The sequence below is a fragment of the Apteryx mantelli genome, chromosome 16 (assembly GCF_036417845.1).
Source record: "Apteryx mantelli isolate bAptMan1 chromosome 16, bAptMan1.hap1, whole genome shotgun sequence".
Classification (NCBI taxonomy): Eukaryota; Metazoa; Chordata; class Aves; order Apterygiformes; family Apterygidae; genus Apteryx; species Apteryx mantelli.
The window spans coordinates 15,003,156-15,023,256 of NC_089993.1; the positions used below are offsets into that span (position 1 = coordinate 15,003,156).

General features: G+C 43.8%; 2 protein-coding genes across 4 annotated transcripts in view; one reads left to right on the forward strand and one right to left on the reverse strand.

Moving 5' to 3' along the window:
• Nucleotides 1-1,557: 1,557 nt before the first annotated feature.
• GET4 (guided entry of tail-anchored proteins factor 4) lies at nucleotides 1,558-14,667 on the forward strand. Of its 3 annotated transcripts, none has more exons than XM_067306594.1 (9): nucleotides 1,558-1,737; nucleotides 6,158-6,236; nucleotides 6,672-6,753; nucleotides 7,549-7,698; nucleotides 9,371-9,509; nucleotides 11,432-11,572; nucleotides 11,656-11,731; nucleotides 12,138-12,210; nucleotides 13,298-14,667. In XM_067306594.1, the coding sequence occupies exons 1-9, from the start codon at nucleotides 1,577-1,579 to the stop codon at nucleotides 13,384-13,386; spliced, it is 990 nt and encodes a 329-aa protein (XP_067162695.1). In that variant the 5' UTR covers nucleotides 1,558-1,576; the 3' UTR covers nucleotides 13,387-14,667. The 3 variants fall into 3 exon arrangements, with proteins under 3 accessions (XP_067162695.1, XP_067162697.1, XP_013806405.1); XM_067306596.1 differs by having other exon boundaries at nucleotides 9,416-9,509; XM_013950951.2 differs by lacking the exon at nucleotides 1,558-1,737 and adding an exon at nucleotides 2,780-2,843.
• A 1,210-nt stretch (nucleotides 14,668-15,877) lies between these two features.
• The window catches only part of ADAP1 (ArfGAP with dual PH domains 1), an 80,096-nt gene continuing 75,872 nt past the window's right edge, over nucleotides 15,878-20,101 (reverse strand). The window contains exon 11 of the mRNA XM_067306593.1: nucleotides 15,878-19,976. Coding sequence (XP_067162694.1) covers nucleotides 19,948-19,976 — 29 coding nt within the window. The 3' untranslated portion in view covers nucleotides 15,878-19,947. The remainder of the gene's footprint in view (nucleotides 19,977-20,101) is intronic.

Genomic DNA, 20,101 nt, shown 5'->3' on the forward strand with positions numbered 1-20,101 from the left:
TAACCTATTGCTAGGCAGTAAGTGGCTCATGAGACTCTCTGGCCTGCAGTAATAGAAAATAAAAGTTAAGGCAAAGAGGGGAAGTGGTATAATGTCTGTGGTAATTACCTGCTTAGAATTATGAAAATAAGGTCCATGCTGTCTAGTAGCACAGTGGATGTGGTAGGATAAACATGCATTTATAAGCTAACAACCAGTGCTGTGTTTGGCTTCATCTCCTTATATAAGGCCAGCAAGGACAGGTGCTGGATGCTTATCTCAGCAAAAATAAAGTGAGCTTCTGTGCATCTGAAGGTTTTTGCATGACAAGTCTTACTAGTTGGTGTAAGCCAGGAAGTAGCCTATCCTCTGTGAGCTTGCTTGGTTTTCCCTGCGGTTTATTTGCATGTGAAATCTGTTTCTCCTCTGCTTCCTTTCTCCCTGCCAAATAGATCATACTACTGTGCAGTGAATTGTCAAATGCGTGAGCATGTCCTCGCTATGACTTCCAAGTCCAATAGGAATATATTTTGGCGTTTTTTTCCTGCTTCACTGTTCCTTTGAAAGGTCCTGTCTTGTGCTGTTCAGAACACCTTGAAACTTCTGAAGAAAAAACACAATCATATTTGCTTGATGGAAGTGTTTTAAACTACTTGGTTTCAAGAATTCCTCTTTTCTCAGTCTTGTCCTATGTTGTCTTTGTGTATTAATATTTTGTGAGGAAAATGACTGCACAAATGCTGGAACTATAAATCCCATCCTGGAAGTAGTTTTAATTTTCATCATTCTGCCCCTTTTCCCTGGGGGTTACTGTTGGCTATGCACTGCCAGAATCAAGCTGTAGGGAATGCTTTTTTACAGTTGTAATTACACAAGTGCTAGGAGCTAGGCAAACATGCTAAAGTTAACTTATTAAAAAAAAAACTCCCCCCCCCCCCCCCCAATAAATATTTAACTCAGATGCACTGGATTAGCGTTGGAGGAATTAATTACAAACTTAGCTTTGAACTAGCCTGAGCAGCTTTTTCTTTGTGGAAGAGAACAATGTTAGAAATGGAAGTGATTCTGAATCAGGTGCTTATTTTGGATATATATATTTTTAAAGGCGCTTGCTAAAGGCTGAGCTACCTAAAATCCTTGCAGGAAAGATGTTTTAAGCATGAAAATAAAAATTAAGGAAAGGGGGGTGTTGCTGGGCTTCAACATCCCAGTCACCTCAGTGCAGGAGGAGGCTCTCTAGCAGTAGCTGCAATGTATAGAGATAGCATATACATCTGAAAAAAAAGCTAAGCGCTGCGCCCCGCCAGCCGGGCCGCTGCCGAAGTGAGGCGGCCGCCGCCGCCGCCGCCGCCGCGGGGGCCGGGCCTGGGCGGGCCCCCGGGGCCTCGCCCCGCCCCGCTCGCCCCGCCCCCGGCTCGGACTCGCCCCCAGGAGCCCACGTGACGCGGCGCCCCTTCTGCGAAGCCGCGCGTCCTGAGCCTCGCGGGCCGCCGTCGCAGTGGGCGGAAGACGGGCAGCGAGCCGCGGCGCCTGCGACGCCGCTCCGGGGCTGCGCGCGTCTGCGCCCTCCCTCCCCCGCCCCCCCTCCTCCGCGTTGATGGCGGCGGCGATTATGGCGGCGGCGGCGGAGCAGGAAGCCTCGAAAGGCGGCGGCAGGAACCGCGGCGGCGTGCAGCGCGTTGAGGGCAAGTTGCGCGCCAGCGTGGAGAAAGGCGACTACTACGAAGCGCACCAGATGTACCGGACGCTCTTCTTCAGGTAGGGCCCGGCCGCCGCGCCGCCCCTCCCCCGCCGGCCTTTCCAGAGCCTTCCCACGCACTCTACCCTGCTGCTTGGCCGCCGCGCCAACGCCCGCTCCCCATTGGCCGCCGCTGCTGCCCATCTCCTCCTCCCGCTCCCTTATTGGGCCGCCGGGGGGCGGGGCGGGTGCGTGCAGCGCAGCGCAGCGTAGCGTGAGCGGCGTCGGCCGCCGGGGGCCGGTCCCGGCCGGGGGCAGCGGGGCGGCCCTGGGGCTGCCGGGCCCGGGCGGCCCTGCCGCCGCCTCGCTCCCTCGCTGCCTCCCTCCGCCACCGCTGCGGTGGCTTCTGAGAGGGACGAGGGGCGGGCCGGGGGTCGCGGCGAAGTCCGGCAGCGCGGCCGGTGACAGCGGCGGCCTCGCCCCGTCCGGGGGAACCGCCCGGCGGAGGAGCAAGGGCCCCCCCCGACCTCGCTTCAGGGGCCGCAAACGGGCTGGGTCTCGGCCCCCCGCCCCCCCCGGGCTGGTCGCTTCAGCTCGGAGGAGGCGAGGCAAAGCCCTCAGCGGTCCCGGGGCCTCCCTTCGCAGCCCCCCGCTCTGCTCCCGAGCGGGTTCGGCCCTGGGGTTTTTTTTGTTGTTTTTTTTTTTTTAATGTGTCCCTGACTCCATGAATCAAGCAGAAACTTTCTTAAAATCTTTTCATTTGAGACCCTATTTTAAATTAATTCCAACTTGTTTGGGAAGCACCTACTGTTTCAGTTTTACCATTTGGGCTTGTTTATTGCTCGGTAAAGAAACAGAGCTACTTTGTTGCATGGTAGCAACCCTCTGGCATCGCTTTCAGGAATGGTCGGCTCTCCGAGTTGCAAATATCACCTGCGCAGTAGGATTTCATTAGAATAAATTCTGCTTTGTGTAATATTTGTCTATATGGCAACGACTAAGTAGAGCAGGCCTGGGTGTTTATTCAGAACTATTACTAGTGCTTCTTAGGTCATCAGAAGCTTATTCTTATGTTTATTGCAAAAGCTTTTAATATTTTTTCACATCCACTGCAACTTGTTACGGTCGCTTTTTCTTTCATCAAAGTTTAAAATGCAGACCCTTGCTTTCAGGGATACAGAATAAGGTATCTTTTCTAGGGCCTTCCACTATTAGTCCCAATTTTGCTTACTTAAAAATGTCGCTTGTGGTTCTGCTAGGGAAAACAAATTGGAAAATGGCGTTCTGAGTCTTGGTAGCCCACTTGTCTGTCATTCTTCCTGGAGCTCCTCTAAGCTGGGATGGGAACAGGCCTGTGAGTGCCATCAGAAAAATAGGAGCCGGGTGTGTGGGGGACAGTCACTGGTGTATAGTCTACTTCTGCCACTAGCGTATGTTGTATAGCCTGTATATACCAAACACCACTAAATTAAATCAGTAGTGTTCTGTAGTAGCCTTCTGATGGGATCAGTGAGGGCACTATCTAAGTCTTAAAACTTAAATTGTATTTGAGAATAAATCTAAGTTTAAGACCAAGCACGGCCTATTTTATAGTGAGGATTATGTGATGTGATGGCTGCAAATGCAGAAGATGACTTGACTCAGCAGGTCACTTCTCATCCAATGTTCTAAATGCATTAACTTATATATATGAATATATATATAAGCATTTTTATGCATTTATAGTATATAGATGTATTAACTAATATATGTATACTTTGCTTAAGCCTCAGTGAATTAACATGGAATGGAAGTTCCTGTCTTTTCTATTTTAAATGCAGGAAAAAGAAGGTGCTCAATTAAATGGAAAGGTGACAGATTCATAACTAGGAAGATGATTTCCATCTAGGCAAAAAGATATAATGAGGTTGTGAAACTTGTTTGGAAAGTGACCGGGGCCAAGAAGGAGTCGTGGTTAGTCTTAGTTAAATGTAAACAATTTTCCAGAGAGACATTGAACTTCACAGACTGAGATGATCTCAGCTGCAGAATCGTGACTGGGATACCCAGTGCTTACTCCTTTTAAACAAAACAGGCCTGTAAAATATTAGCCTGTTCTGTCATGATGCATGTGTTAAACTTGGAATCCTGACTCGGAGTTTCAAAAGTCATAAGCTGAGAAGTGTTTGAAGCTGGAGAAGGGGAGGGAGGGGAAGAAATGGAGGAGGAGGAAAGATTAGCATGAGCCTGCCTCCTGCAAAGTTCTTATCCCTCTCTATGATTCCCATGTAAGGAGGAAAACTGCTGTTCCTGACTGGCCACATGCAGTGAGTCCTGTATTCCTCTGAACGTACATACCTGGTTGTTAGGGTGCCTACTAGCTGTGCTGAACTCTTCTCTGTTTATGATTTGGCGATTTAGTCATGCTTCCAAGTTTAACACCACTGTTGTAGTTAATTTGGCTTCTGTTTTCCTGATGCTTGTAGGCAGTCCTTCTGGTATGAATAATCCGTTCCAGGATTGTATTATGGAAAAGTTTCTCTCTGGTTTTCAGTGCCAGTTAGATGTGGTGAATATTTATTTCTATTAAAAATTCCTTTTCATTAGAAGGTTGGTGGGTTTTTTTAAGAAAACTTTTAAATGTATTTTTATTATAAAGCTGTTTGCAGCATCTTTAAGTATCTGCTGTAATAGTTGCCAGATTAGGAGCTGTGTCACCAAATAGCATTTTGAGTCCACTGGAAATGAATTTGCAGAAGTGAGGTTCACAACGAGATTCAGAATCTAGAAACCAGTCTGGAAGCAAGACCAACTGTAAAATGCGGGCTCTGCTGATCTGTCTGACTAATGCCCATAGTATTTACTGTGGTGATTGCAAATCTGACTTGTTGAGGATACTTATTTTAAAAAATCAGTATGCTCTGCAGTATTACGATACTCCTATTTTGGATAAAAGACTTTGGGATTTTTGGGAGGAGTGTCTCTCCTCCTTTGCTCATTATCTGATCAGATTTTACGGGTAAGACTTGTCCCTGGGAACATCGCCCCATGGCAGCAATTTCATGTGCAGCACAAGGGCTTTTGGGATCCACCAGTTGTTCATTTTCCCCCAGTTACGTGGCCCACCTCACCCATACAGTCCCATCCCTTGACCACTTCACTCCCAGAAACACTGACCCCTCTCTGTCACCGTGTCGGGATGTCGGTGCCTCACATCTGCTCTCCTGAGGTGCCTTGCCGCTGCAGGAGCAGAGAGGCTGAGCAGCAGCACTGCTCTGACTAGGGGGAACAGGAAGGGGTGAAGCAGGGGCGCAGCGGGACCAGGTGTCGTAGAGGACAAAATGAACGTTGCAGATGCTAAAGCAGTGTGGTAGAATTGGCGTCTTAGGATTTTGAGATGAGCAAGTTGCCTGTCATTAACTCATCAGAAAATGTTCTTTTTGAGACAAGGTTAAGAGAAATGGAAATTGGAAACTATACCTGCTGCCACTTCTTAAATGCTTTTATAGGAAATACTGTATTCCTAATCTAGAGACATGACTATGCAAGCCCTTTAGTTACTGATAGTGATGATGTGCAGGAGGCTGCAATCACGGTATGGTGGGAAGAGGCTCCTGTTCTTGAGGTAACCACTGGGAGCAAATTTTTTCCTCCTTCATTTCTTAGTTAACTCTTAAGTGTAGCAGGTAGGTGCTGGAGCACCTGTGTTTTGAAGCATTAAATTTGAAAAAACAGATTGGTTTCTTTTATGAATTGGTGACCGCTTAGACTCTAAAGTGTTGCATGGTAGATCTTGCTGGCTCCTCTTGTCTTACTAGAGACCATCAGAGACAAGCTATTTTGGTTCAGTAAAGGGCTAATAGTTGACTTTTGTCCCCTTGTCCGGTAGGCAAATGTAGTGGTCAGAGAGACTTAAAAGAATAAAAAGAGGACATCAGTGGTAAAAGGGCTGGCCCCAATATGGTTCCGGTTCCTCCACTGGAGAGAGTCGTTGTATATTGCTATAAACACATACAATTTTAACTGATGCAGTAAAACGTGTTACAGATCTTAACTGGTTAACGTAACGGGACTAACCATGAGCATCGCTGCGTGTAGGAGCTGTCCAAGGTGTAAGGTTAAGCTGTTTCGCTGTGACTAATTTGGTTTTAGTAAAAGCTCTAATGTAACAGCCTGAGTGGTATAGTTTTATGCTTTGATATCTTTTTGTTCCGGTGAACTCTTGGGATAATTTACCTTCCTTTGTTTCAGTGCAAATTGGATTTGAAGCTCTCAGATTTCATTCACACACTATTAGCTTGTATTCCATCTAGTTTCAAGTAGAAAACAAATTGTAGATTTCAGTTCAAGGAACATCATTATTGAAACTAACTTGATTTTAAAATAAATACTTTATAGCCTTTGTTTCAAATTTTGGTAGTCTTTAATCACTTTAGATGCAAATAATTTTGAGCATGCACAACTTGTTGCTCAGTGGTAGTTTTTATCGAGGACTTGACATGGCTTTGCTATTGATTTCAGGTATATGTCACAAGGAAAACATGCAGAAGCAAGAGAGCTAATGTATTCAGGGGCACTGCTGTTCTTCAGTCATAGCCAGGTAAGTCACTGTTTCTGTGTGCGTGGTTTTGGGATGGTTATTGTTCAAAGAGTTTAAAGGCAAATGGTGAATTCTCAGTGGTATAGGTTTGGGGGATTTGCTCTGTAATCTTTTATCTACCTGTTGAGTCCTTCCCCACAAAGAAGTATTTTGCCAAACTGGAACATAATGCAGAAATGTTTGTGTGTGTTCAGACAATAATCTTAGTCACGTTTGTTCTTGTTTTCCTGGAGGCTTCTCTTTTGATACCACCAAATTACAGTTATTTTTTTATAAGGGAGAATTGAGGTTTGGTGATGTTGTGCCTTATGTGTGCTGTTGATAAAAGCATAATCTGCTTCTGACAAAATTCTGCTTGAGGAACAAAACTTTTTTCTTTCTTTTTTTTTTTTTAAACGATATCTTCCTCACTACCAGTATATGTCTGTTTTGTAGCAAAATAGCGCTGCTGATCTGTCCATGCTTGTTTTGGAGTCTTTGGAGAAATCAGATGCAAAAGTAACGGATGACCTTTTAGGTGAGGTGACCTTTGCACTTGCTTTGATGGTATTTAAGGTACATTTTCGCTTCAAAATACTTGCGTCGTTGTTAACAGTCTTGAAACCTGATTTTTTTATGTGTGCGCTGTGGTCTCCCACATGGCTAACATCATGGTAGAAAAGAACCAGGGGCAAAATTATTGGAGAATAATGGATCCCTGGTAACCGACAATATGCTGAGCCCAGGGGCATGCTTAGAACAAACCTTGCTGTGTTGTGGCCTCGTCCTTTCCTCAATACAGGAGTGAATGCATGGTCCACACAGCCAGTGGTGTCTCCAGGGCTTTGGTGGATGGCTGATATATATACTATACTTATATATACTTATCTATATACTTAGATCGGCTCTAATATTTTGCATCCCATCTAGTGAGTTCTGATGGTCCTTTCCTGAGCTTCTATCCCCCACGGCTTCCCTATGAATGCCAAGCACTCCCGTAGCCTGAAGTCTTTCCTCCTCCTTCAGGCTGCGTGATGCTCTGGGATATTCTGTCCCAGACCGTTAGATGGGGAGCTGTCGCCATGCCGACTGCAAGGCACAGCTTTTGGCTTCGCAGTACTGCTGACTGATAGATGCAAGATTGACTTGACGTATGAGAAGTGGCTCATGTTAAAAGGCACTGTTTTTTAAGGTATCTTGTGAAGGCTAATAAGGGAGCTTAAATATACTATAGCACTGTATCTTAAATGTCTTATCTTAAAGATGCACTAGAAGCAGGAGGTCACTCTGTTTCTATTTAATGTTAAATATTTGTGAATATTATTGCTTCCAGAAAACTTGGCTAAATTGTTTAGTTTAATGGATCCAAATTCTCCTGAAAGAGTGGCTTTCGTATCCAGAGCGCTGAAATGGTCTAGCGGGGGATCAGGAAAACTTGGTCATCCAAAACTACACCAGTTACTAGCAATTACATTGTGGAAAGGTAAGAACAATTAACTGGATTTTTTTTTTTTTTTTTGGATAATGTTGAAAATAAGATATTGTAAGAGAGCTAAGACAGAAATGAATGATTTACTTCTGCTATTACCTGATTTTTGCAATGACTTCAGCTTTGCGTTACTAACAAAAAAAATATATATATAGGCCTGTAACTCTGTATTGGTGCAAAACCCCAAATGCAGCTGCCGGGAACCTCTCTATAAAAGCAAAGTCTGTCCTCTAGACATTCAGGTAGCTTGATAAGGTATCATTAGGAAGAAAACTATTGGAGAGCAAGGCTGTTCTATTATTTTGTTTTGTTTCCTTTTCAAATCCTGATTAAACCTGCAAAAGACTGAAATATATCACCTAGCATCTGAAACAGTCTTTGGGTCTGTAATTAGATACTTATGAGACGTTGACCAACAGACTTACTTCAGGCGTTTCAGAATGAACACCGATTCATTTGATTTATTTGGGATTTTATCACTCTCATAGTGGGATGTAAGTGGGCTAAAATGAACTATTTATGAACTATATATGAAGTATTTTAACTGTGGATGATAGTCTTTAACATGTTAATGCTCAAAACATACAAAGGTAAGTGAGAACAGTTGAATAAATACTGTCTCTTTTGTGCTTCTCGTGAATTAATAACAGTGCAAGGTTCCTTTAAGTTTTTCAGGAGCTGTAAAGCAGTGATCAGGGTTTCATATCATAATCTTGACCCAGTGGTCAACAGTCCAACTCATTGCCTTTTTGTGTGCCGTAGGCAATCCCATAACTGTTCTCATGTGAGTTACATTAGCTTTTGGTGGCTGCTACCAGCCAAAAAGGGAAGATTTTCTGCAGAGCATTAAAGTTTGAAACTGAGATATGACTCAGAAAAGAAACAGTCGCGTTTTGAAACTAAAAATCCACGTTTTCTGGCCGGCTGCTTACCATTCTTTTGAAGAACAATGCTTATGTTTGCTTAGTTTTTTGTTTTCAACAGCTTCATCAGAAGTGGCTTAGATTTTTAAAACAAAAGCTTTTAGATTCCAAAAATTAGCAGCTTTCCAGTTTTGATTTGTCATTACTGTGGGTTTGCATGATACTTTGCCTCAAATTAAGTTCTAACAAACCATTTGCATTTCTTATGCCTTTTTTTCTACATAATTGCCGTTCTATTCAGCATATGGAAGTAATTTTGATAGCAAGAGTGGGCTAAGCCAAAAATAGGAGATACCTTCTTGCTCTGCACTTAGAAAGAAGGATGCTGAAGGTGTTATTTGATTTCTTGGTGCACATGCTTAAATATGGAACTTTTTGGTTCCTCTCCTAAGTGCTGCTGATAGCATATTAAATGCCAGGATGCCGTTGAACAAAATGATATGATGGCTGCAAGGTAGCTGTTTGCCCCAGTGGTAGCCTTGTTCTTTGATGGTATTGAATGAAATATTTTTTAATAGCAGTGATTCAAATATATTTAGAATAATGTATTTATTATCTACCTTTATAAGCTGTCTGTAACTTACAAAAGAAAAAGGACTCTGTCTTTTTGCTAGTCATGTTCTTTATATACCGTGTGTGTAGCTATTACTCTTTCTCTAGCTGTAATGTACAAGCCTAGCAAATGTGGTTTTTAAGTATGTTGAACTGATTTCTTAAAAGCCATTTTCTTTTTCCTTTTATAGAGCAAAACTATAGTGAATCTCGGTATCACTTCTTGCACTCTACAGATGGCGAAGGATGTGCAAATATGCTAGTAGAATACTCCTCGTCCAGAGGATATCGCAGTGAGGTGGACATGTTTGTAGCACAGGCAGTCCTACAGTAGGTGTTAACATTTTATTTGACTGTTTTGCTGAGATGTCACTGTATTTGAGGCCAGCCTAGTTTAATCAGGATAACTGTAGGTTAACTGCCCATCCTTTTCGAAAGAAATTGTGAAACTGGCCAAAGTTTCCAAAACTAGTTTTGTGTGGTAACAACAGGAGCAGACTGTCTCAGAACTGGTGTGTTGAATTGGTCAGATTTAAAAAAAAAATTGTATTAGGTTGAAATGTGAAATCATGTTAATTGCTTAAAGAGTTAACGTAATCTGTGTGACCCTGAAAGCATGATTCTTATGTTTTTATTAACACTGACTTGCAACTGGTTAGGATTTACCTAGCTGTCCTAACCAAGACTGGGGCTAAGTGGGCTTTATATGTGCATTTAGCCTAGTACTTGCCGTCAGCCCTGTGGTCTTCAGAGTCAGTTACTTTTGGGTCACCCTGCTTTATGAGCAGCAATGTGATGGTGCTTGGTTTAACAGAACTGCTGGTGGCTTTCGCTTGCTTTAAGCATTTATTTTGTAGGAGGTGGGAATGCAAGCTAATATGTGCATTTGCAGAGCCCATGTACAATTAAGGTTAACAAAGCCAATTTTACTGTATTTAATCATTGATGGCTTTCTTCAGTCAGGGAAAGCAGCTTATGGAGGAGTCTGAGGAGGAGGTGGAGACAGGGCTGTGCAGCAGGGAATCAGGCAGAGAAGTGGGAGAGTAAGTGCTGGGGGAGAGGGAAGAGGTGCGAGCAAGCCTGTCTCTCTTTTGGCAGCAGTGAGCTGTCATATTAGTCCTGTTTCCCATAGTTGGTTGGTCTGGACTGCAGTGATTCTTGAGAGGTAGAAAATCTTTTATAGGGGACCAGCATATGCAGGATTGATGGGGCTCTTAAACGATTTTGTGGGGTTTTGTTTTGGGGGGGGGGGAATTCTGGTGCAAGCTTATGGGTATGGGATTATTTTCTCCAGTATTTATACAGAAATGCTACTACATCCTTTACTGGCCTGTATCTCAAATACCGTGCTAAATCCTCTTACACTGCAGTTCATGATCTAATGAAAAACACTGTAATTCCTTGCTCAGCAGTAAGGCAAAAGAGTCCCTGTTCCCTGGGTTTGGCTTTGGAGGCCAACTTGTGACCAAAAATGAGACTGCTCGTGACAGTCTTCCCAGTACTTGCTGACAGCATTTGTCCCAGATAAAGTCTGTGCTAGGCCTGTGGACTTGCAAAGATTACTGTTAAATTAACTGGATCTGAACAGAGATTTGACCAGTGCGGGAAACTGATCTGTTAACTGCTGACAAATCACTCAGGAATCCAGTGCTTGTTTTTTAGTGAGACTTTTAGATTTGTGTATCAAAGTCATTAGTGGTCCTGATGCCATGTTATTTTGAGATGACAATAAGGGAATGACAGGGTCATTGGACACTGAGAGATGCGTACTGAAAGGAGATGTATTCGGGAGTGGATGGGGCCAGGTGAGAATTTTTTTGACTAGGTTTTACCTCAGTGTGGTAAACTCTGTACCAGTAAAGGTAATGTCTCATTTAATTTGAATCATGTGGTAGCCAGTCTTTCTACACTTTTATTTAATTGATGCTTGCTTTCAATAACCTTCCTGTATACAATTTGCTTAGGTTTAATTCATTCAATGAATATTTAATGTCAATTCCCCCCCCCCAACCCACTTACACCACAAGCTAGTTATATAGGGATTTTCATATCCTCAGTTGATTTCCAAACAGTTGCCAAAGATGAGCATCACTACCAGCTAGGGTTTCTGCTATCAGTGTGAGCCTGAGAAGGCTTCTGTGCCCAAATGAAGTAGAGACTGTTGAGCATTTGGTTTCCCTTTTTCTTTCTGCATGTAAAATTTCCTCTCTATATTTTATTTTTAACTTCCTCTGTTCTGCTTCCCTTTACAGATTTCTCTGCTTAAAAAATAAGACCAGCGCATCAGTTGTTTTTACGACATACACACAGAAACATCCGTCAATAGAAAAGGGTCCGCCCTTTGTTCAACCGCTGCTAAACTTCATCTGGTTTCTGTTATTGGCAGTTGATGGGTATGGTTTGATTTTTGTTACTTTGTTCTTGGTTACCTTTTAATCTGTTACTAAGATTACATTTTGTGTTGTTTCCTTTCTAGAGGAAAACTAACAGTATTTACAGTATTGTGTGAACAGTATCAACCCTCACTGAAAAGAGATCCCATGTATAATGAGGTGAGTTGCTAGTAGTTGTGAACAGAATATAACCTACAGAATTAGTTAAATAAAAGCTGGTTGTCTCCTGTTTTGTGGCTTTGCAAACCTGGCAGGTCACAGAGTCTGGCTGCCACAGCCACCAAAGTGTACTGGCTTTAGAGGTTTCTGCTAAGCAATTAGATACTGATGGATACTTTATACTGTATATGTGGAAGAGTGCCCTTCAGGAGCAGGATGGCAATTCATAAATACAGCATATGCAGCATTTTAATTTTCTTTGACACGTTTCAAAAGTAGGGTTTTTGAATACAGCTTGTAGAGAGGGGTCAGTGCCCCAGCTTGTGTGCTTTCATTGCTGTCCAGAGGATTTCCACCTAATGAAGATGAAGTAGTTGACATCATTCTCCATCTTGTGTCATTTCAGTACCTAGATAGAATAGGACAGCTTTTCTTTGGAGTTCCGCCCAAGCAGACATCGTCCTACGGAGGATTACTAGGTAAGTTTTATGTCGACAAGTGTTTAAAGATACCACCAGTCTTTTCAGAGTGGTGGCTTACATAAAACAGGTGTGCCAAAAACAGATTATTTGTTCTAACAAGTATATTGTATTTCTTTTCCATGGCCTGTAGAAACAGTCGCTGCTGTAGAATACAAGATGAATTGGTTGCATATGAGATTAAAGTGATGTAACCAGTAGACTTTTCCTTTTTGAGAAGGGAAGAAACATGTAAAATACTCTTAAAATTCATTTTGACATTATGGTATAACTTATAAATGTAGAGCAAAACATTATTTGTGTTAAAACTTAATTTGCTCTGACTTGAGTGGCTGCTTTTCCTAAAGTAAAATCTGGAACTTTGGTAGAGGTCTAACTGGTATTGATGTAAAATGAATGCTCTCAAAGTTGAAGTTCTGAAATGAATACTGCCTTTCTACAAGAAAGGAAAAGGAATAGAGAAATTCAGCCCTTGTTTCTTGGCTCTTTGAATAAAATGAGACGGGAAGAGATTGAACTAGATTACTTTCATAAAATCTGATTTTTTCCTCGAGAACTAAGTTCTTCCTTTGGTAAGCTGACTTGAAGCTTTACCTGCAAATGTCAATTCACTGATACCCAAAGTTTGATGAAAAACATCAGCATCATAGATTTCATATGCACATGACAGCTTTTTAGAAATTTAGGCATCTTTAAAAATGAACAAAACAGGAGGGTGCATAAATGCTTTTGAGTCTCAGACAAATTCTTTATAGTGTGATGCACAGCAATGTTACTGTTCGAGAGTTTCATCATTGGAGGTGCCTCTTCATTTGTTATTTTTTTTCCCCTCAGGATGCAACTATGTATGTAAGTATGGGTATTTCTTCCAGTGTACTCTTAGAAAAGGAACAGTATCAAAATACAGCTTCCCATATCAATAAATTCCTAGTGGAAACAGGTGTGGGAATCACTCTTACTTCAACAAAAGGTTTTTTGATTATTCTTTATTGAAATGTGCACCCTAGCAGGCAGGTAGGAAAGTAGTTAAAGATTATGAGATGAGAATGTAAAACTGGCAAATCTGACTGTCCTATATTTAATGTAGGAAATCTTTTAAACAGTCTGATGGGAACTGGAGAAGATGATGACACAGAAGATGGTCAGGAAGATAGCAGTCCTATCGAACTTGACTGAATATTTTTGTCCTCGGGTGCCATGTAAATCTGATGATTCGATGACTCCAAAGACAGTTTTGGAATTTGAATCCTGCAGTTGTTTCTTGGTGCCTAAAAGGGCTCCTCTGGTCTTTTAGAAATGGTTGCTGAAATGTTTATAACGTTCGGTCTATATTATTTATGTAAAAAAAAAAAAGAAAGAAAGAAAGAAACCAACAAAAAGTAGCCAAAAGAACCAATCGGAGCAATTGTTAGCAGGTTTCCGATACGGCGGCTGGTGACTTTGATTAAAATATAGTCTTCTACGGTTTCTGATGCAGTACTCCCTTTTGCACAGTAATTCAATAAAGCATAAGTATGGGTCTTGTACTTCACGGCCTACCCAATACCATCTTTGTTACAAGAAAGCCTCCTTGACCTCTGCCATCTCCAAGGAACATCTCGAAGGGCAGGGTGATTAACTGAATAATTTATTTGTGAGGCTGGTGCCAAAAGTATTGCGAGATGAGCCAAACAGTATAGAGGTGCACATCTGAGACACCGATACCAGGAACTCACTTCCAGTGCAGTGAGTCAACACGCATGCTACTCATGCTGCCTTTCAGGCTGCTTAAGATCTGGCCCTGGCTGAGCCCACACGTGTTTAGCTGATATTTTTGGAAAAGCACAAGACTGAATTGCTTTCGAGTAAAAGCTGATCAGTGGGACATAGGTAATTGGCTTCCATGTGGATCTCTGGCCTAGGTATAAAAATCTGGCATCTAAAATACCTCCTCTGGCTCGTGGCTCTACTCCTTTGGAACAGATTCTTTTTCACTGTAAGTTCATAAGCATACGTAAAGGCATTTTATAAGTGAATGAAATGATTTGCCACAAGCAACGTATGTGTTTAAGCCGCAGCTCTATGTAAAGAAAAGGGATACTGCAGAACTTTTTGTTCTTTATGATATATTTATTTTTCTTGGGTGATTGATTCATTTAACACTTCCTGTAAAAAGAATAAATCAATAAATAATGGAGTAACTTCAACCCCAGTGGTAGGCATAGCAATTCTACATCTCCTCCTCTTTAATGCAGCACACCGGATGTCAGTGGTACAGTGAGCAGATGAAATGGGGAAACGCTTTATTTTTTCATGATGAAAATAAAAAGGCTTAGATTAATAAACAGCAATCATGCATAGGGGAGGGAGGGAATAATACAAACGTGTTGACTGTATGAAAAAGAAAAGGCGTTGAAAGGAAGACTTTGTGTTAATTGTGAAGTCTCAAATAAACACTTTATACCAGGATGAACAATACTGCTGCTTTCTGAGAGTTTTATGAGCAGAGATCTTGTGTTCCTTGCTAGTTTTTTCCCTGCCAGATTTGACTGCAGATCGTCTGGATCTCAGTACTGCAGCTTTATCTTGGTGCACCGAAGGTGTATTTTTAGCCAGGTATTGTAATGTCTGTTACAGGTGATGCAGGTCCAAGTTTCCTTGATTTGCAGCAAGTTCAGGGAAGAAAACCTGTTTCCTGCTCTGCCACATATGAACTGTGCCACACAGTTGTTATTTTTATGCAGGTCTGGGCCAAATTTGATGATAACTAACTAAGCTAATTACCATTTTGATGTCCTCAGTGTAATGTGCATCTGATACAAAGCAAGCAGAAAGCAACGTTGTGTCTTGGAGGCCGGTTAAAGTGTCCGGGAGCAGCAGTGACCCCTCCTGTGTGCCACATACGCGGCTAAAAGTGACTGCTGGGGTATGCACTCAGCTCTGCCAGGCGGTAGGACACGGCTGTCCCAGCCTTGATCCCAGCCTTGATCCCAGCCCTGCGCCCTGCAGGAGGGCATTTCTGCTGGTGCTGCCACCGTTATCCTCCTGCTCGTCTGCTGCTGCGCAGCAGCTGGGTGTGAGACGGGTGAGGAGCATCAGCGCATGGGAGGAGCGTGCAAGGTGCTGTGCGCAGCCGTGCTGCAGCCCTGTATGGGGGCCAATAAAGAGCAGCTGTGGCGGGGGGGAGGGAAATGTATACAGCTATGGCTTTGTCTTTATTTATAGGATTTCTTTTTTAAAAGCTACCAATATATATAATATATAGATATAGTGAGAGACAGCTATTTATATATTATATATATGTTATAGAGAATACATATAGAATATAACTATTATATAATTACATATTACATAAAAATAAACTATAAATACTACTCACACATACACATGTGCACATACATGTAGATATACTCACATGCATATACATATTAAAAATTCTAATATATACACACATAATGAACATGTATATATACACATATGTGTATATACATATATTTCTATATATGTGTATATATGCACACACATACACATTATATATGTGTGTGTATACATTTATATAAGTGTGTATAAAATATTTATATGAAACATTTAGATTTAGATATCTAATTATATTGTGTGTGTGTGTGTGTGTGAATAAAATGTTTACATGAAACAGCTTTATATATAATTAGATAAAATACATTTTTTTTATGAAATCTTCCCCCAATGTCCATTTCCCCCATCCCCGCTGGGTGCTGGGGAGCGGTGGGTGGGGGATGCCAGCTCAGCATGGCACTTACTTGAACCCCATCTGCTTCTGTTCCCCCCCCAAAACCCTGTCTTAGTGCTCCCCCGATTGAACATTACACTTCCACTGATTTGATATAATAATTTATTCGATCGAATGACATTTAGTACCACAGTTTTTTTTACCAGTGACATAACAAATGTATACAGCTGATACAATGGCTTTCATTTACAAACACCAACTTAAGAAATGCATCGGACGGTTCAATGTATTGTTCTGGTGTTACTTACTGGACACAGTAATTTTTTTCAGGTAAAAATTCAGCATGTTCTGTGCAGTTCTTGGACTGACGGGCCAAGAACTTCCTCGTTCACAACTTCCTGTGACTGCAGGAATTACAGCGGTCAAAACATCGTTGAAATGTCACTTTAAGCAGCTTTTTTTTTTTTTTTTTCCCAAAAAATTAACAAGAAAAAAATTAAGATAATTATTGAAAAAGTGCAACAACCGCTTTTTGTAGAAGCAATGTATCATCGGCCAGAGGGGTAGGAGGTGGTCGAAGGAGATGTGACCACTGGAGGGTCTTGGAAGTGGATTTACAGGGCCTGTTGGCATAAGTGAACCTGAAGCGCAAATCCCACAACCCAAGCTGGGGCTGTGCCTCGTCCCACTGAGCCGGTCCAACTTTTCAACCAATGTGGCAACGCAAAATGGCTACAAAATACCCCACAGTGATCCCTGCCTTTGGCTGGGATAATGACCGCGGCATGCCAGGTAATTTGGCATGATCACTGGCAGCACTTGGCCTTCAAGCCTTCTCCCCCTGTGCAGGAGCCGTCTCCTGCTTGGAGACACCACCCCAGGCAGCTGCACGGGGACCCAGCTGTGCCACGAAGGTGCAGGGACCATGCAGCCAAGGTTGCCCATTACCCACCACCCCAAACAAACAGCTGGTCTCTTGATTTCACCACCACTGTGAGCACAAGGTCACCCAGCAGCTGAGGGAGGGCTCTGCTCTCCATCCAGGGCCAACCACCTGTTTTTCCTAGTCTCACACCTGGGAACAGGGAAGGGCAGGGTGTAGGAAACTGCTTTAACCCACCTTGGGTGTCTGGGCCTTTTCCTCGGTGTGATTCAGGGCAGCATCGATGCTGGACAGATGTACACCTCTGACGGACAGGCTCTGGGAGAGTTGCTGGGAGCAGGTTCAGTGAAGGTCCTGGCATGGCCCTTCCATGCAGATGCTGGCCACCGGGCTCCCAGCCCCTCCAGGCAAACCTACATTGACCCCACAGCACTTGAGGGGAGGCACGCTGGGCTGAAGGCTTGCTCAGAGCACGCCAAGCCAAACCAGCCCTTCTCATTGCGCTATTCCCTTCATTGCTCTTCACCCCGACTCTGCCATGTGGTCCTTTTGGCTGCCCACCTTGGGCTTTCGAGCTCTTCCTCTTGCTCCTCTAGGCACAGCAAGTTTCTCTCTCCTCAAGCTCCAAGACGCCCTTCCCATGGTCCAGTACAGCTCTGGGTGCGATGCAACGGCCGTCACTCTGCAGGGGACCAGCCTGCAAGAAGCCAAGCACAGCTCCACTGCCCTTGCAGCAGCACATAAGCGGCACCTGGGCATCATGCTAGGCTTCAACGCTAGGGCCAGCAACTGAGGACAACACCACAGCGCCAACCTGGGGATCACCAGCTCAACGCAGAGGTGAAAGGCAGAAACATCTGCTCTAAGGCCCTGCAGGTCCGGCTCCGACAACACTGACTGTGCAAGACATACCAATTTCACAGCAAGCTCCCGTGGCCACAGTTCCTCCCAGCACGGCTGCACTCGGAGCACTGCTCTATCATCTTCCCAGCTGTCACGCTAGTCTCTCCGTGACCACCACAGGCCACTCTGAGCACATGTGGTTGGTTGATTGCCTGCCGACGGGTTCATTTTTATGCTTGTGGCTCACTTCAGACCAAGTGCTAAATCTTCCCCTTCCACTGGGGGCAGGGGATAGCGGACAAGCTCTGCACAGCGTCCTGCTCTCCCAGACAGGCCTGCCTCCCTCTCTGCTTGCCAGCCGGATGAATCCGCCGAGCAAAGTCTGGGATTCCTCGGAGGTGATATTTCGCTGTTGGTAATGGGCACTTCTTGGATGTGCACTTTGGTAAGCAGATAATGAGGCCAACGACACAAATTTCTGTTATTTTTAAATCCTGTTTGCAACTAGCCTATATATAACATTACCATCACTTACGAGGTGTGACGTTCACCCACATTAAAGTAACTAACTTATTTATAATTTATCTCTATGACATCTGGAGGATTTAGCAACATTTACACATCATGAGACCATGTAAGCCGAACTACTCCGGTTTTGTCTGAGCTTCCTAAGAGGTGCACATGCAACATTCTTCGAGTCCTGGCAGTCGTGGGCTCCTACAGCAAACTGTAAAGACACCTGCCTGGGACCGCTCACGGGCCTGTTGCTTGTTAGCTAGCACCTCACTCAGTTCAGCCCTTCTATGTCTAAAGAAACACCATGAGAAAGCTAGCATGTTAAGACCATGGACAGGCATCAGTAACACAGAAGATATCCACTTCAACAGGTGAACTGGGCCCAAATGTGCATACAGGCAAACAGGTGACCTGCATGAAATCACACGTTCAAGGCATGACCTTCCAGAAGATGGGCATCCTCTGCCACCCATCAAAACCAACACCATTTCCAATTGCCCATTTTGCAAAGGCAGAAGAACACATCACTTTTTGCCACCAACTTGGACAAAAAGACAGAAGCGGCTGGGGCACTGCACAGAAAATACTGTCCACAAGGAATAACATGGAGGCAAACTTCCTATCAATCAGGATCCTTGTTTGAAGCTGCTCTAAAATGCTACACTCCTTCCTTGCTTTTTAAGGAGTCTGAACCATGTGGGCCAACAGAACATGTAATGCTGCCTTCTGACACATCTCCGTCACCTACAAACTCCCCCTCTGGTTAACAGCTGTGGTTCCCTACATTTATTGACAACATTTATTTCCTTTAGGGTTTTAGGTTCGTGCTCTGTATCCCATTAGGATGTCACAGTCTCAGGAAATCAGTCTCCCGTGAGAAAACGCTAGTGGAGAGCTGGGATTGTCAGGGAGAGCCCGGCTGAACCGCAGATGTCAGCTCACCCGAGAGCAGCTATTGCACGGACTGAACCAGCCTAACCTAGAGGAAGAGTCAGAGCGTCCAAGGAGGTCCAGGTCCGGTTCAACACTGCCTCTTCCCCCTGCCACCAGCCCAGGTGGCTCAGAGCTCTGGGAAGTTCAGATCCAAAACCTGAACCAGATTATATCCGTCCCTGATCTAAATTAACATAAAATTGCAGAGAAGGAAAAACAGGTTACTAAACCCCACTCACCATCCAACTAACCAGCTGCTGAAATGCTTTGGAAAGGGTGTTCAGATGGGATAGAAGAAAAAGGCGTGTTCTCCTTTCCTCCAAAAGTTACCAATTTCCACAGGGAAACCCTTTTGGTTTTGCACCAGCCAAGGAGCAGGTTTCCAGAGAAAGCCCTGTGCCCCGAGACGGGCCACTGACACAGTCTTCATCATCCCGGGAAGTGTGGTCTGAAACCCGTTTTGCCCCGCGCTTGGGACCGGGTGTGTTACTACAGGCTAGCACAGGCCCGCGGGCCGGTCTGGTGGCACGTCGTGAGAGCCGCCTACCCCGACAACACGTGCGGTCTCTGCGGGAATTACCTACTGCGGTGGGACACACAAAACGGCTGCACGTGGAAATGAGGCCTCTGGAGGAGCCTGGGCACTGCTGGAAACACAGCGCAGCCAGAGAAATGACTTGTTATTGACCAGCATCTTCTCTGACATTTTGCGGCTGTCCTTCTTGGCTTCCAACATGATCAAGTCAATGATGAGGGGAAAGGGAAGTATTATTATTGTTATTATTATTAATAATAATTATTATTTTTAGCATTTCAAATAAAACCATGTTGTGTTGTAAACAGAAGCTCATTCCTCAGGTCTGCCCAGTCCCATCTAAGGTTTATGCTTGAAGTGGGCTTCCACTGAAACAAAGACCACAAAGAAAACAAAGTTAAAACAAGGACCAAGACAACGCCTGGCAGGCAGGCAGCACACCCCCACAAGTCCACCCCGCGGATGGACGTTAGCCAGGACTCATCCGCACCAG